We start from the raw sequence: 16,548 nt of genomic DNA on the forward strand, positions 1-16,548 counted from the left end.
AGCCCAGCCTGGACCTTAAAAACACCTAGGCTGGTGCCTTCCTCAAGTGTTAAATCCGAAATACCGAGTGGGACTGGCATTTCTTCCCAGAAGAGTCTCACATGCGGCTGTGTTGAACCAATCTTCTAGATGTTGGTCCTCGTTTATATTTAAAGAAGGAGATTGATGTTGAAGCCTTTAAGATGTGAGTAGGGAAGTCAAAACTCTAAGAAGTAGATTTAGCTTGAAATGAAAACAGTTCATGAGCACCTGTGTCTGCTGGACAGGCCCCTGGGAAGACACTCTGAAAGGGAGCCTTGTACCCACAGCCAAGTACTTGTTTGGTTTATGTTGCCATTACGTAGCCATTCCATTTTGTGAAATGGTTTCTCATGTACCGAGACAGACAACAGTAGGCTCATTTTGTTCTAAATTTGTTGTACACCTATGTTAAAATTTTTTAAGTCTCGTGTAAGCTGTAAATTTTGCCTATTGGCAGTCTTATGATCCTTGTGCTGGAAATAGATACTAGGCCAGTCATTTACCTTCTAACTTTCTTATTTCCAAAGTGAGGATAGTAACTACCTGCTCACCCAGGACGAGCCTTTGTGAAAGGGCCCACAACAGTGGTAAGTGACCAAATGTTAAATTTTAAAAGGGCTTTTTGGAAAAACAAATCAGCACTACATAACACATTTTTAAATCTTCAAAATCCCTCTACTGTGCAAGATTCCCCGTACTTTTTGAGTTAAAAGAATTATCAAGTCCTAGAAGGATCTTAGTCAGTGTTCCTCTCCATCAGGTTCTTAAACATTCTGTACCCGGGGCAAAAGTCTGTCTGAAACAATTTTTAAAGTAATACATATACATGGGAGAATAGCCCCATCCCGAAAGCATAAATTAAAATTAAAGCCTTTTTGTTCAACCACTTGGTCTCTCTCCCCAAAAGAAACCACTACTAAGGAAACTAGTATATTTTTCAAAAATAATTAAAAGAATCCTACTATAAATATTTTCCTGCCCTTTTGTAACTTGTTTCAGTTGGATCTTTCTTTTAAGATCACGTACAGATTGCAGCATCTATTTGACAGTATTGTTTGTTACTATCCCCTGGTGCGGTAGCTATTGTCACCATCACCCCGTCCTTTTAGTATTTCTTTGCTGTCCTCTGCCCTTCCTGATTTTTCTTTCTCTTGCTGCTTCACCAGATCTGCTGCTTTCAGTTTCTCCCAGATTTTCTTCTGCTTCTCTTGCTTGAGGCCTGCTGGTGACCTCCATGCCAGGGAGAGATTACCATCACTTTTGGCTAGCTAAAGAAAGATGATGCCACAGAGCTGGGATAGCAAAGTTCAGTGACAAAATTAGAATCCAAATAGATCTTGACAGGCTGGACTCCAACTAGTTGACATTTAACAGGGATAAATATAAGGTCTTATGCATTTATTTTAAAATACAGAAAACCTGCAGTGGTGTAATTTGAGAGAAGTTCTATAAAGCACTACACAAGTATAGTTTTTAAATTAACCTAGTCCTAGAATTTTAGGTAAGTTCTAGAAAAGACCTTAATATCATCATCCTTCATAGGCCTTCATTTACAGAGCTCTCTGTTTGAGCTTGGAAAAGCTTGCTGGTAAGTTTAAAATATAAAATATATTTTCTTGAGTATATCTGCAGATGAACTGAATGACTCCTAAAACAAGTAACTTCTTTACTACTTAATTACTTAACATCCATGTGCTGGGCATTGGAATAAGGCTGTGAATGAGCCTGGGAAGGAGCTATACAGAAGGAAGAAGGACTAGCATCTTCAAAGGCACAGAGGCATGGGAATGTGGGGATGTTCAGTGTAACTAGAGTGTTCTGGCTCTCTGATTCAGGCAATTGGTGTTTTCACCAACAGTCCTGTGTAAAGTAAACACAGCTGTAACCCAGTCAGACTACTTTTTCTAAGCCCTTTAAATATAGCACCCACAGGACTGTCAAATGAGTAATTTCTTTTTTACATTTTCCCCAGTGTCAGATTTGAATTTGGATTCATTTAACTGTAGGTCTTGAGAACTGAAAAGGATCATGAGATAGTATTTTTTCTACTTTTGATTAATCCTTAACTTATAAGGGCTGTTTTAAATGTGTAGCTAGGTTACCTATCAGAATAATTATACAAGCAATCAGGAGTCCTTAGTTATTTTTACTAATGAAAAAACCTGGTTTTGGGCAGATCAGTTCTCAGACTCTGTTTCTGCATATGGAATAAAACTCAATGGTATTTGGTATTTAGATATAAAAATTCTTTTGGTGAGCTTGTCCTGTGTTTAGCATACCTGGCCCCAGTTAAGTAAATGCTAGTAGTGTTTCTACTTGTTATGCAAATAAAATAAATTCACATATATATGGGCAAATAATTTTTGACAAAGGAGCCAAAAACATACACCAGAGAAAAGAAAGCCTCTTCAATAAATGGTGCTGGGAAAATTGGAATGCCACATGCAAAAGAATGAAACTAGACTGCTCGTTGTCACCATACACAGGAATTAACTCAATGGATCAAAGACCTACATATAATACCTGAAACAATAAAATACATAGAGTCAAAATTGCAGTGTCATCATATTAACCCAGCATTGATCTCTAAACTAAGAATAAAATGATAGTTTAGAAAACCTAGGCCCACTTACGTGTGTGGCTCTGTCTAGGGATATTCCAGACCTATTCTACTAAAGACTGAAAAATCTGGATAGGTTGAGGAGAATAAGAATGTTTGCTTACCAACACATGGCCGATTTTGTTTTATTATGTCTCCATTCACTGCCAAATTATTTTGAGGCTAATTCCAGACATATTCTTAAATACTTTCTCCAGAAGACCTCTTTATTTTTTTTTTCGATTTTTTATTGTGGAAAAATAAATATAACATAATTTGCCATCTCAACCATTTTTAAGTGTACAGTTCAGTGGTTTAAAAGTACATTCATATTGTTGTGAAACCATTACCATCATCCATCTCCAGAACTCTTTTCATCTTGTAAAACGGAAATTCTATACTCCTTAAACAGTTCTCCTTTATGTCTTTATGAATACAACTACGCTAAGCACCTCATATAAGTAGAATCATACAATATTTGCATTTTTTGTTTGTGATTGGCTTATTTCCCTTAGCATAATGTCCTCAAGGTTTATTCGTAGTTTAGCATGTGTTAGACTGTCCTTCCTTTTTAAGGCTCAATAATTTTCTATTTTGTGTATACACCACATTTGCTTATCTGTTCATCGGTTGATAGATACTAAGAACTCTTTATTTTTATAACATTAATAACATCACCTAAAAATAATCCCTCAATATCAAATACTTTGTCAGTGTTAAATTTCTCTCTATATATCAAGTGTTTTATACATTTGGTTTGTTTGAATCAACATCCAAAGAATGCCCACACATTTGGTCAATATTTTGTATCTTAGAGCTATTTGAGCAAATATTTGATCCTTTTTTTTTGATATTTAACACAAATGTAGTTTTTTATTTATCTTGTGCACAGCTGTTTTTTTAATTTTATGGTCCTTCCAAATCTATTAAGATTCTATTCTGATTGTTATCCGAGTGCATTGACAGTCTCAAAGCAGATCCTTAGCAGATAATAATAAGATCCCTGTCTGTGGCTTCAATTAGAGTAATTGTTCAAAATATTGACTAGCAGGTGATTAAGGTCGGAACCCTAGGTCTAGCACTAGGGGGACAGTGGTCCATATGTCCAGCACACTTGCAGTATGGTTAAGTTGTACACCTGTTTATATACAAGCTCACTCATACTTTTCTACCTCATTCCAAAAATCTGTTGTATGTTGTTTGAGTTTTTATGTACTTGAAGTTTTGATAGATTCAAAATGAGGAGACCCTGAATCGGACTCTAAGAACATACAGGCAAAAAGGTATATATTAATAACAAATACAAAGCCAAGTTGTATATGCCATAAAAAGTTCATAGAGAAAAGCCTTGGGATTGGGGAAGCAGGGAGGAATTACTGACTGTGGAAGTGACTTACAGCTACCTTAGCAGAGCTAAGCCAAATGCTTTGCTGAGATGATTTATTCTACCAAATTTGCATGACTTCTTATCCCATATTGACTCTAGGTTGTCATGATTTTCTTTTCAAAGGGCTCACAAGTCATCTGATACTGTTGTAGATAATATTGTAGAATCTAGAGCAGGGGTACCTCAAACGCAGCAGTCTTCTAGAATCCCAGTGCCCTCTCTTTTGAATACTGTGCTCTCTAGGGTATTGACATCATTCTATTTTCTAAGATTTTCCTGCAGACAGTAAATAAAACTAATTTGATACACATCCTCCAGGGATTTATGAACTGAGACATTGTTCTACAAGCCAGCAGGGGAGTAAGGGAGAAAAGGACAATGGGATTTCAGTAAGGCTCATACATGAGAGAGCGGGTAGGAGTGGGAGGTTTGCTTGTGATAACTGTGGAGTTTCATGGATTACTAAGCATCAGTGGTTGTTGCCTTGTAGGTCTTCTGTTATTTCTCATTCTTAGTTTATTTAAATGTTATCTTCTGTTTAATTATATTCATCTCAATGAGCTGCTGCTTTGCCTCCCTTCTAAGTCTTGGTGCTCCCTAAGATTTGTGTCATGGGATCCATCCCATTGTTCTCACTCCTCATGTCTCCTTGGGTGGTTTCATCCAGTCTCCTGGCTTCACTTACCGCTTATACATAAATGACCCCCATATTTTTTATGTTCCAATAAATTTATTATTCAATTTATTTTTCACACATAATATGAAACATTTCTCTAAAGAAATTTAAAATATACATTCAATGTAGCCAAGTTCTATTTTTTTAATTTTTATTTTTCAATTATAGGTGACATTCAATATTATATTAGTTTCAGGTATACAGCATAGTGGTTAAACATTTATATAACTTTCAAAAGGATCCCCCTGATAGGTCTCGTACCCACCTGGCACCATACATAGTTATTACAATGTTATTGACTATATTCCTTATGCTGTACTTTACATCCTTGTGACTGTTTCATAGCTGCCAGTTTGTACTTCTTAATCCCTTTCCCCCTTTTCACCCAGCCCCTGAACTCCCCCTCCTACCTGGCAACTATCAGTTTGTTCTCTATGAGTCTGTTTCTGTTTTGTTTTCATTTATTTTGTTTTAGATTTCACATGTAAGTGAAATCATATGGTATTTGTCCATCTCTGTCTCACTTATTTCACTTAGTATAATATTGTATAATATCCTCTAGGTCCATCCTTGTTACACATGGTAAGCTTTTATTCTTTTTTATGGCAGAGTAATACTCTTGTCTGTATGTACCACATCTTCTTTATCCAGTTGTCTATTGATGGTTGCTTCTATATGCTGGCTATTATAAATAATGCTGCAATGAACATAGGGGTGCATATATCCCTTTGAATTATTTTTGGATTTCTTCAGATAAATACCTAGAAGTAGAATTGCTGTGACTCCTGTATTTTTATTTTAGGGCCTGAAATCTTTCTTTTACCTCTTCTCCCCCACCCTCAATGTAGTCATTTTCCCCCAGTCACATGTCTTACCTCTTGGCAACTTCATACAGTTCACTTTATAAGGCCTGTGAGCTCTGGAAAGTATGACTATATCTGACATATTTTACTAATTTTGGAGTCGAGCTCAGTGGATAGTGAATAGTATGTGTACAATACTTATGAAAGGAATGTACGAAAATTACTTGACTTCAAAAAGTCTCAACTTTTCATTCACTGCATTAACCCGTTACTGTAGATGGCTTTGTGATAATTCTGAAACGTCAGTATAAATATCAGCAGAGTGAAATTTGTGCAGAGAAAAAACATATTGGAAAGAGAAGGATAATACCAGGAGGGTTACAGTCAATAGATTAAATATATCATAAATTATCAACCCGAATGTGAGAAATGGCTTTGACTGCTTCATGTCCTCTTATTAAGGCTAAAATAGCTCTGCCCCCTCCACCCCCTAGAACTCTGTTACTTTACCCTCTTTGCTTTGTGTAGCAATGATCTCAGTTTATAATAAGCTTGTTGGTTTCCTTTCCTAGAGTGTGAGCTGGGGCAGAATCTCGTCTTCCTTATTGTCCATTGTGCCCGAAGTCTTGATATTTATTTGTTGAAGGAAAATGAGTTTTTGCTTTTCTAAATTCTTCACTTAATTTGTTATTTTAATTTTAGAAATTCATATTGAATCATTTCTGCCAAATTAACAATAATATGATATACTAATGTATAGGTAGATGTTTTTTGAGATGGGGAAAAGATGTTGAGGTGACAAACAGGCAGGGTGTTTGTAGCAAATGAAGACTTATTATTAAAAGCCCAGTGTGTTAGTTTTGCACAGTGGCAGTATCGTAGCCAATGAGGTTTATCTGAGGCTTGATTATTGCTAATTAAAAGCTCAGTGTGTTTAAAATGCCCCAGAAACACAATGTGTTTTCCTTGATAGTGTGTGCTTAATTTTAGTCTTTAGCTTACTCTCATAGTGGCCAGTATATAATTCACTTTTTAAATCCTCCCTTAATCTTTTTTTTGGTGTGGCAAAATATACCAAACATAAAATTTACCGTTTTAACCATTTTTAAGTGCACAGTTCAACAGCGTTAAGTACATTTACATTGCTGTACAACCATTACCCATCTCTAGAACTTTCATCTTCCCAATCTGGAACTCTGACCCCATTAAATACTAACTCCTCAGTGCTCTCTTAATCTTAACCGAAAGGTTCAACTTTTTCATTGATAAGTCACGGAATCCATTAGAAAGAATATTGTTTTTTGTCTCCTTACAAATGGTAAAAGAAAATTACAAGAGTAGCATGTATGTATTCAAATGACATAGATGTATAAGCAGTGAAAAGTGAAAGCGCTCCCATGTCCCAGAGATAGCCAATGGTAAGCTTGTTGTGTAGTCTTACACACTTGGAAAAGTATAAAAATTATAAAATTGTGTTTTTAGAGTTGTGAATAAACATGACCACTTTGGCATAACTGAAAAGGACAGTAGAACTCAGAGGATGCACCCAAAGAACTGGGGAATGCCACATTCTTTAGCTGGAACTTTGTGTCAGGATCAACATGCAGCCTACTGCCTTGACTTCTTTGCGGAGAAAGTTTTTGAAGCTCATTGTTTTTCCCTCGATCTTGGGGACAATTAATATAAATTCAGAGTTGAAGAGGTATGGTAAGGTATTCCTTTAGAAGTCAGATTTCCTTTTGACCTAATTTCAGCCCAAATTACGTTTTTCCGCAGTAGTTCTTTTCTGTCTCAGGAGGTACCTTCCTTTACCTAATACTTTAGGGTCAGAGTTTTTCCCTAGCAAGTTTTGAGTCCAGGGCAGGAGAGCCTGGACTGCCCCTGCCATGGCTGGAGACACTGGCACATGTCCCCTCTGTGAGCACTGCCCGCTGTTAGCATTATTTTCTGTCCTGTAACCCTAGGCTGGAATGGGAAGGGACTTTTCTTGTGGTAATGGCACTGTTAATGGTTAGATTTTTTTTTTTTCCAAATGCTTTCACTACAGTTATGAAATAATAATTTGTTTTGCTTTCTTGCTGTTGTATGTGTTTTGGTTTGTTTTGGTAGACCTACTTGGGAAGGTAAATCACCACCTAATTCATCCTTTCTGAGTTAAAATGAAATATGAATTTTAAACAACTCAGTATTATGGTTCAGTGCACAGACCATATTCACACTGGCTCCATCATTAATCAGCTTTGTGGCTTTGGAAATATTTCTTAACCTAAAAGCCTTGTTTTGCACAAGTATAAATTGTAGGTAGTATAATCAGATGAGGTGACCTGTTTGTTGTCCTGCAGCCTGTTCCACTCAGCAGCTGGAATATCCCATATGTGCTAGACTCTGTTCTACAAAAGACAAATAAGGTACAGTCCCCACTTTTGAGGAGTTCATTGTCATAATGAAGGAGAAAAATAATAGAATAAAGAATTATATTAGCAGTGTGAATAGCCTCATTTATGTTCCTTTCAGTGGGTACTGGTTATTTTTAACAAGTGGTCTCTGATCTTTGTTGCTAGTGTAAACCTATACAAGGTCACACAAGGTAGCAGGTGTTAAAGGGTCAAGTAAATAGCAGTAGGTTTTAGGTTGAACAGAACAATGGTTAGAAATAAAGGTACCTTGTAGGTAGCTCAGAGTAGAGGAATTTTATAGAAATAAACATAGTTCTTCATAGGGGCGATATAAATTTGAGTGCGTGTTTTCCCAGGGTTTTTTGTTGAAGCTTACCTCATTAAAAAGTCTTTATTTAAGTCAGGTACTATATACAAAATGGGCTTTGGAGAAAGACACCTGATTTCAGGTTACACAAGTCGAAGCAATTGGTCAACCCCAAAGATGTACCAGATCTGTTGACTTTTTATTAACCCTGAACTTGCCAAGAAGTATTCAAACTGACTTAGAAATTAATTTAAATCAGATTTAGACAGATTTATGGTATGTAGGGAAATATTTTAAACAAAAACTCTTGTCTAGTTCTTTGTTATTGTTTGGTTTTGGAGAAACGAGTTTTGTGTTTTCTCTTTTCCCCACTCTATCCCCGCCTTCACCTCTCCAAGACCACCTCCTTGCCAGAGCTCTCCTCAGCTCTGGGTTTGCCCGTGAGGTGTTATTTTCTGGGCTCCTCCACCTTCCCAGCCACTCCCCCCACCCCCGTGCTGATCTAGAACTTTCTGTCTGTATCACTCATGGCTTCCTTACTTCTCCCTGGTATTATCCTTATTCTTATGCATTCTCATCAGCCCTGAGGAATTATAAGCTCCTAGGGAGCTGACTCATAGCCCACTGTGGATGCATTGTCTGTACCTACTAAAGGTATAGAAGGGCACGTCAACATCTGCCTTGAATAGTCACTTAAAGTTAACTTCTTTCTAAACTTGTTTAAATTTTCCTAATTTTCCTCTTCCTTCTGTTAGACTTTGCTAAATAATGGGCTACATCTGATGTATTTAAGAGAGGAAAACCTTACTGTAATCAAATATTTCTTTTCTGTTTAGCTCCAAAACCTGGGAATTAATCCAGCCAACATTGGGTTCAGCACACTGACCATGGAATCTGACAAGTTTATATGTGTCCGAGAGAAAGTTGGCGAGCAGGTGCAGGTAGTGATTATTGACATGAGTAACCCAATGGTGCCAATCAGACGGCCCATCTCTGCAGAAAGCGCAATCATGAACCCAGCCTCTAAGGTGATAGCTCTGAAAGGTAAGCCTGATGGGATTTTTAGAAAGGAGTTTCAACTCACCATTACCTATAGTGTCAAATACACAAGAGGGAGCAGATGCCCAGGGCCTCGTCCCTATGGGTGCTGTGTCTGGAAAGGGCCATGACTGCACTGTGCATGTTCACCAGTAGGGCCATGTGGTGCCCTTGACCCATTAGGGGCTCCTTTACAGCAGCACTCCAGGCATCCTAGAGTATAAGCCAAGTTAGTTACTGCTCTCATGAAACACATAGATGACAGTGTAACTGTTGATAAATAGAATTTCACTTCCCTGAACTTAGGGGACCCTGGGTGCTTGAAACCTAGTTTCATGGAGAATATAGAATCTTCATATTGCCATGATTTGGAAAATGAAAAGATTATATATATACCAGACTTATTATGTTTTATATGACTTGCATTATTACCTTGAAAAGTGAAAGATCTTTCTGGACCTAAAGTTTGTGAATGCCAAATATTAGCTTTGCCTGTGCTTCTAATTTGTTATGGAAATAGTGTGTCTACTTTGTCATTTTAGTAGGTAGATAGACATCTGGAAGTTAAATAAGTCTGTTCTGTTTAAAAAGAAATAGCTGAATTTTTAAAATTCAAAATGATCTTTTTTCTGTTATTGACTTTCTTGTTAAAGTATTTTTTTGAACATGTAGTATAAGCAATACAAACTATTCTAATTTTAATTGAAGAAATTATTAAATCTTATAGATTCTTAATGATACTTCTGGCTTTCTTGCATTTTCTATTTTGCAATACTTTTGAGAGACCTTACCTAGCATGTCACTGAGAGACCTTACCTAGCATAACCAACATCTTGGTCTTTATGATTCTCTAGTACAATTCTCTTTAACAGGGTACAGTGTGGATCTCACGTTGGGGGATAGAAGGGGCATGGAATATTTATGTTGTCAGTCCCCTCCAGCCAAAGACCACCGGGAACAAACCTGAAGTTGAATAAGTTGGGTTTATTACTCATTGCGGCAAGGGAGGATGCACACCATGAGGGCTGGAGAGGGGGTGTCCCAGTAGAGGGTCTTAGAACCTTTTATAGGATTTGGGTTTTGGCTTAATGATTTGGGGAGTAGCCTAAGGAAACAGGAGTTTGCTATAGATTGGGCACTGTCAGAAAATGGGGATAATTTTATGATTGGCTATCTCAATAAATCCTATCTATAAGGGAGGGCCAATTAGAGTGAGGATAAAGCTGTAAATGGTAGTCACTCATTTTAGGCAGGAGAGGGGTTGTTTGGTATTTCGTGGAATGTATAGTGGCAGTCACTTATTTTAGGCAGGAGAGGGGTTGTTTGGTATTTCGTGGAATGTATAGTAACCTCGTTTTTGTCTGTGCTTAGATCAGATTCTGAAGCAGCCTTGTTTTGCCTTACTTCATCATGATCTCAGAGGGACCTTGTCTGAATTTGGTGTTTTCTGAGATGGTTTATGTCCCGTGGGAGAGCAGTTGGCCTGGCTATGAGGGCCAGGCCAGCCTCTAGATGGCAGGCGCTGCTACTTTCTTTTTTCTTTTCTTTCTCAGTGTTCATATGAATTGCTTCAACTGTAATAATGTTGAGGGTTATTTTCTTTTGCATAAGTAAGTAGGAGGCTGTGGAACCAAAGTGGATAATTTTAAGGTTTTATCATATTTTTACTATAATCCTTTAAACAAAAGGATGATTTTGGACCCTCGTGATACAAACTTGACAAATGGAGAATATACAGTGTTTTAAAGACCCTAGAGCAAAATAAGCAAAACTGTTTTTTTAAAAAAAAAAAAAAAAAAAAAGGTATTTGTACACTGATTTAGTTACATTTTTGTTGTTTCACATATCTTAGCTGTTCCATAGGTGCCAATATGAAGTCAAGGGACCTAGGTTTGAATCTCACAGATTCCCCATTTTGGCTGATAAAGTCTTGTAATTGGAAATAGTCTGTTCAAGAGATGGATATCTTTTTAAAAAAGGTCTACCTTTGTAGTCTGCCCTTGTGTCTGGCTGAGAGCTAAGCCTATATTGTCACCAGTCCTTCTGGAGAAGCCTGGGGGAGATTTGCTCACCCCAATGCCTCTTCAGACCGTCTCTGCTGATAGGTTTGTAGTAAGTATTTTTAAACAAGAGATACATTTTTACCTTTGACCAAAAGAGCATAAAGTGGGGGTAGCATTCCTCATATGTTGCTCATCATTTTAATGAAACATTAATATTCTGAGGGACCAACAAACTGCATGTTTTTGTACAGCCTCCAAGCTAAGAATGGTTTTATATTTTTAAAGAGTTTTAAAAACAAAAAAAAAAAACTAAAGTGTGATAGATCTCCTATGTCCTTTCCTAGATAAAGTTTGCTGACTACTTGCGTTACTGGCCCAAGTATGATATTTATTTTATTGTGAAACATTGCCTTTTGAGTATTTACATATGTTTCTTTTTATAAACTTTACCCTTTCCCCTTTATTTTAAAGGTAGATTGAGTGTACTTTAATGCAGTACCAGCCTAACAGTGCTTGGCAGTAGGGGAAGGGTGGAGAGTGGGTGGTGGGAGAGGCGGTGGGATGGCGCCCCCTTTTGGTGACACTCTTTACCTTGCCAACTTGAATCTCACCTGAGGTTGCTGATTCCCTAAGGAGATTGGTCCTTTTCTTTAGTTTTTTTTTCTTTTTGTAACACTAAATACTTCATGCCTCCTGTAAAACGAGTTATTTCTAACCAGTCTAAGGACACTTTGACAAGTTTTCATCTAGAGAAAATTTCCTCTGTGATCCCAGACTATTTAAAACTAAAAGGTACCCCATCCTATAGTTTAACTTTTAGTCCAGTCTTTTTTTCTTTCTTTAACCACTTTATTCAGGTATACTTTACATGCCATAAAATCTACCCATTCTAAGTGTACAGTTCAGCGATTTTTAGTAAATTTATTGAGTTGTGAAACCATCACAACATTTTTACTACCCCAAAAAGTTCCTTTATTTTTGTTTGCAGTCATTCCCATTCCCACCACTAGCCCTAGGCAGCTACTGATCGTTCTGCCTCTTCAGATTTGCCTTTTCTGGACATTTCAAGTAAATGAAATCATACTATATATAATCTTTTACTTTTGATTTCCTTCACTTAGGATGGTGTGTTTGAGGTTCCTCCACGTTCTAGCTTGTATCAGTAGTTCCTTTTTATTGTAGAATAATATTTTGTTGTATGGCTTTATCACATCGTTTTTCCATTCACCAGTTGATAGATATTTGAATTGGTTGTTTTTTGCTATTATGAATAATGCCGTTATGAACACTTGCCTATAAGTCTTTGTATGGATATGTATTTTCATTTTGGAGGTGGTAAATACCTAGGAGTGGAATTGCTGGATCATATGGTAAATTTGTTTAGCATTTTAGGAAACCACCAAACTGTTTTCCAAAGTGGCCATACCGTTTTACATTCCCACCAGCAACGTATAAGGATTCTAGTTTTTCCACATTCTTGAATTTTGCCCTATTCTTAATTTATATTTGTATATTGCTTTGAGTTTAGTTTGCTCTTCTTTTTTTAGTCTCTTAAGGAAGAAATTTAGTTTATTAATTTTAAATCTTTCTGATCTTGAGATTTAAAACTAAATATTTCTCTTTAAGCATTGCCTTAGCTATAACCCCAAAATTGATGTTGTGCTTTTTTATTTCATTCAGTTCTACCTATTTTCTGATTTTCTTTGTAATCTCTTCTTTGACACATGGGTTATTTAGAAGTACGTTGTTGAATTTTCAAATTTTAGGATATCTATGTATGGCCATGCAACCCTGAACAGGCCCAATCTTGTCTGATCTTGGAAGCTAAGCAGGGTTGGGCCTGAATACCAGGTGCTGTAGGCATAAAAAAAAAAAAAAAAAAAAAATTAGGCATATCTCACACTTCTTTCTGTCATTGATTTTTAATTATCCTTTTGTAGTCAGAATTTTTTTATATGATCTCAGAATTTTTTAATTTCTTGAGACTTGTTTTATAGCCTAGCATATGATATGTTCTAGAATATGTTTTAGATATTCTTGAAAAGAATGTGCATTTTACTAGGTGACATGTTCTAAAGATGTCAGGTTGATTTGGTCAGTAGTGTGCAAATTTTCTATTTTTCTGCCTAGTTGTTTTAGCTATTATTAAGAGTGGGGGATTTAAATCTCCAACTATTTTTCTTTTATTGTGGCTAAATACATATAACACAATTTATCATCTTAATCATTTCTAAGTGTATAGTTCAGTAGTCTTAAGTACATTCATATTGTCATACAATCGCCACTGCCATTCATCTCCGGAACTCTTTTCCTCTTGCAAAACTGAAACACTAGACCCGTTAAACAATAACCACCCATTCCGTCCTCTCTCCAGTTCCTGACAAGCACCCATCTACTTTCTGTCTCTATGATTTTGACTACTCTTAGATACCTAATATTAATGGAATCATACAGTATTTGTCTTTTTATTACTGGATTATTTCACTTAGCATGATGCCCTTCTTTGGCTCTTATAACCTTTTTTGATTTAAAGTTTATTTTGTCTGATATTAGCCATCCCTCCTTTTCTTTTGGTCACAATTTGCATGGAATATTTTTTTCCATCCTCTTATTTTCAGTCTATTTATGTCTTTGGATCTGAAGTGAGTCTCTTGTAGATAGCATATAGTTGGTTCATGTTTTTATATCCATTCTGCTAGTCTCTGTCTTTTGATTGGAGAGTTTAATCCATTTAGATTTATTATATTACTGATAAGGAAGGACTGCTGTCATTTTACTATTTTTTTCTATATACCTTTAGCTTTTTTGCCTCTCGTTTCCTGCATTATTCTCTTCTCGTGTTTAGTCAGTTTTTTGAGTGAAACATTTAAATTCCTTTCTCGTTTCTTTTGTGTATATTTTTATAGCTATTTTCTTTGTGGTCACCATAAGGATTATATTAACATCCTAAAGTTATACAGGCATACTTCACTTTATTGTGTTTCACAGATATTGCATTTTTTTTTTTTTTGACAAATTGAAAGTCTGTGGCAACTCAGCATTGACCAAGTCTGTAGGTACCATTTTTACAACAACATTTGCTTACTTTGTGTCTCTGTGTCACATCATGGTAATTTTCACAATATTTCAAGTAATAATGAAAAAAAAAGAGTACAACTCGCTGAAGGCTCAGACGATGGTTAGCATTTTTTAGCAATGTAGTGTATGTGTGTGTGTGTGTGTGTGTGTATAAATATATATATAATTTGAATTTATAGCAGCTTAATGTTAATAATATATAAAAACTCCACTCTTTTACATCTCTGTCCCTGCCTCTTTTAGTTGTTGGTGTCACAGATTTACATATTTATACATTGTGTCCAAAAACATGAACTAATAATTCTTTTTAGTGCATTTGTCTCTTAAATTATTTATAACAAGGGTCCATAACCCCTGGGCTGCGGACTGGTACCAGGCCATGGCCTGTTAGGAACCCATCACAGAGCAGGAGGTGAGTAGCCAGTGAGTAAGCAAAACTTCATCAGTATTTGCAGCCTCAGCTCCATCTCAAGATCATCAGGCATTAGATTCTCATAGGAGCGTTGGTCCCTAGTGCCAAAAAGGTTGGGGACCACGTATGTAGAACATAAAAAATGTAGTTATAAACCAAAGTTGCAATATTACCTTTTATAATTACCCGTATATTTACCTTTATTGAGATCTTTATTCCTTAATACAGCTTCAGGTTACTGTCTAGTGTCCTTTTCTTTCAACCTACAGGACTCCCTTTAGTATTTCTTGCAAACAAACTCCCTCAGCTTTTGTTTATCTGAAAATGTCTTACTTTCTTTCTCATTTTTTAAGGACACTTTGCCAGGTATAGTATTCTTGACTGACAAGCTTTTTTAGTGTTAGTGGTATTGTATAATCTTTTAAAAATTTCATTTCCAAATTGTTAGCTGCTAGCATCTAGAAATTCAGTTGATATTTTTGTATATTGCCCTTATATCCTGCAATGTTGTTATATTCACCTATTAGTTCTGAATGTGATTTTGTAGATTTATAGATTCCTTTTAATTTTCTTTGTAGACAATTATGTTGTCTGTGAATAAAGACAGTTATACTTCTTTTTTGGTCTTTATGCCTTTTATTTTTCTTGCCTGATTGCACTGGCGTGGATATTCAGTACAAGGCCAAATGGAAGTGGTTAGATCTTAGGGAGAAGCAGTATTTCACGTACTCAGCTTTTTATCAAAGATAGAAACAATGAGTTTCTTGCCAGAGGATGGATGCTAAAGCTTTTGTCTACTGGGCACTGGCCACGTGAGGCTGTTTAAATTTAAACTAAAGTTAAATAAAAGTAAAACTTGAATTCCTGAAATGTGTCTTACTGGATACATTTTTAATGCTTAAAAGCCACATATAGCTAGTGTGTACTATACTGAACAGTGCAAATACAGACAGCACTGGTCTAGAAGTTAAGGCAAAATAACCCTGTTAAATGGAGAAGTTAGTTTAATTCGAAGGGATGATTGTATTCTTTCCTGAAAGTTAGAGACGCTAAACAGAGAAAGAATGTATTATGTTTTTGCTGACTTATCCAGAAAAGTATTTTAAAACTAGAAGAAACCAATCTAAAACTGATTCTTTTGATAGTTGCTTCAATAGAACTAATTTATGATTTTATTCATACATCCTATAAATATTCACACTTTTACATTCTTCTGAAGAAGAATCTAATACATAGGAAGCTCTTCTCCATATTTAGACATCAAAGTATGTTTAATTACTACTCAGCATTTTTTGCCTCTTAATCAGATTAGCTGTAACTAGTACAACTTGAGGTAATATTGAAAGGATTCAGAATTAAGAGTGTAAGAATTTGTCTTGCACATTTTTAATTTATCTTTCTCCGATCTTCATTATATCAAATACTAGCTGGGAAGACACTTCAAATCTTTAATATTGAGATGAAGAGCAAAATGAAGTCTCATACAATGGCAGAAGAGGTGATTTTCTGGAAATGGGTCTCTGTAAACACTATTGCTCTGGTGACTGAGACCACAGTCTACCACTGGAACATGGAAAGTGACTCCCCGCCTGTGAAGATGTTTGATAGACATGCCAGCCTGGCAGGGTGCCAGATGATCCACTACCGGACTGACAAGTACCAGAAGTGGCTGCTCCTCATCGGCATCTCAGCTCAGGTAAGCTTTTGGATGTCTTCAGGGACTGGCCTGACAGAACACAGAGGTCTACCATTAGAGATGGTATAGGGGCGAGGCAGAAGAAATGGGCCCAGGGCTGAAAAAAATAGATGTTATAAAGAAATCCAAACT

General features: G+C 36.3%; 1 protein-coding gene and 1 pseudogene across 1 annotated transcript in view; both read left to right on the forward strand.

Moving 5' to 3' along the window:
- Positions 1-16,548, forward strand: part of CLTCL1 (clathrin heavy chain like 1) — a 104,306-nt gene that overhangs the window by 25,247 nt on the left and 62,511 nt on the right. Inside the window, 2 exon segments of the mRNA XM_036220954.1 lie at positions 9,026-9,233; positions 16,148-16,416. Coding sequence (XP_036076847.1) covers positions 9,026-9,233; positions 16,148-16,416 — 477 coding nt within the window.
- LOC118603256 lies at positions 6,343-6,492 on the forward strand (annotated as a pseudogene).

The sequence above is a fragment of the Rousettus aegyptiacus genome, unplaced genomic scaffold, assembly GCF_014176215.1.
Source record: "Rousettus aegyptiacus isolate mRouAeg1 unplaced genomic scaffold, mRouAeg1.p scaffold_m13_p_5, whole genome shotgun sequence".
Classification (NCBI taxonomy): domain Eukaryota; kingdom Metazoa; phylum Chordata; class Mammalia; order Chiroptera; family Pteropodidae; genus Rousettus; species Rousettus aegyptiacus.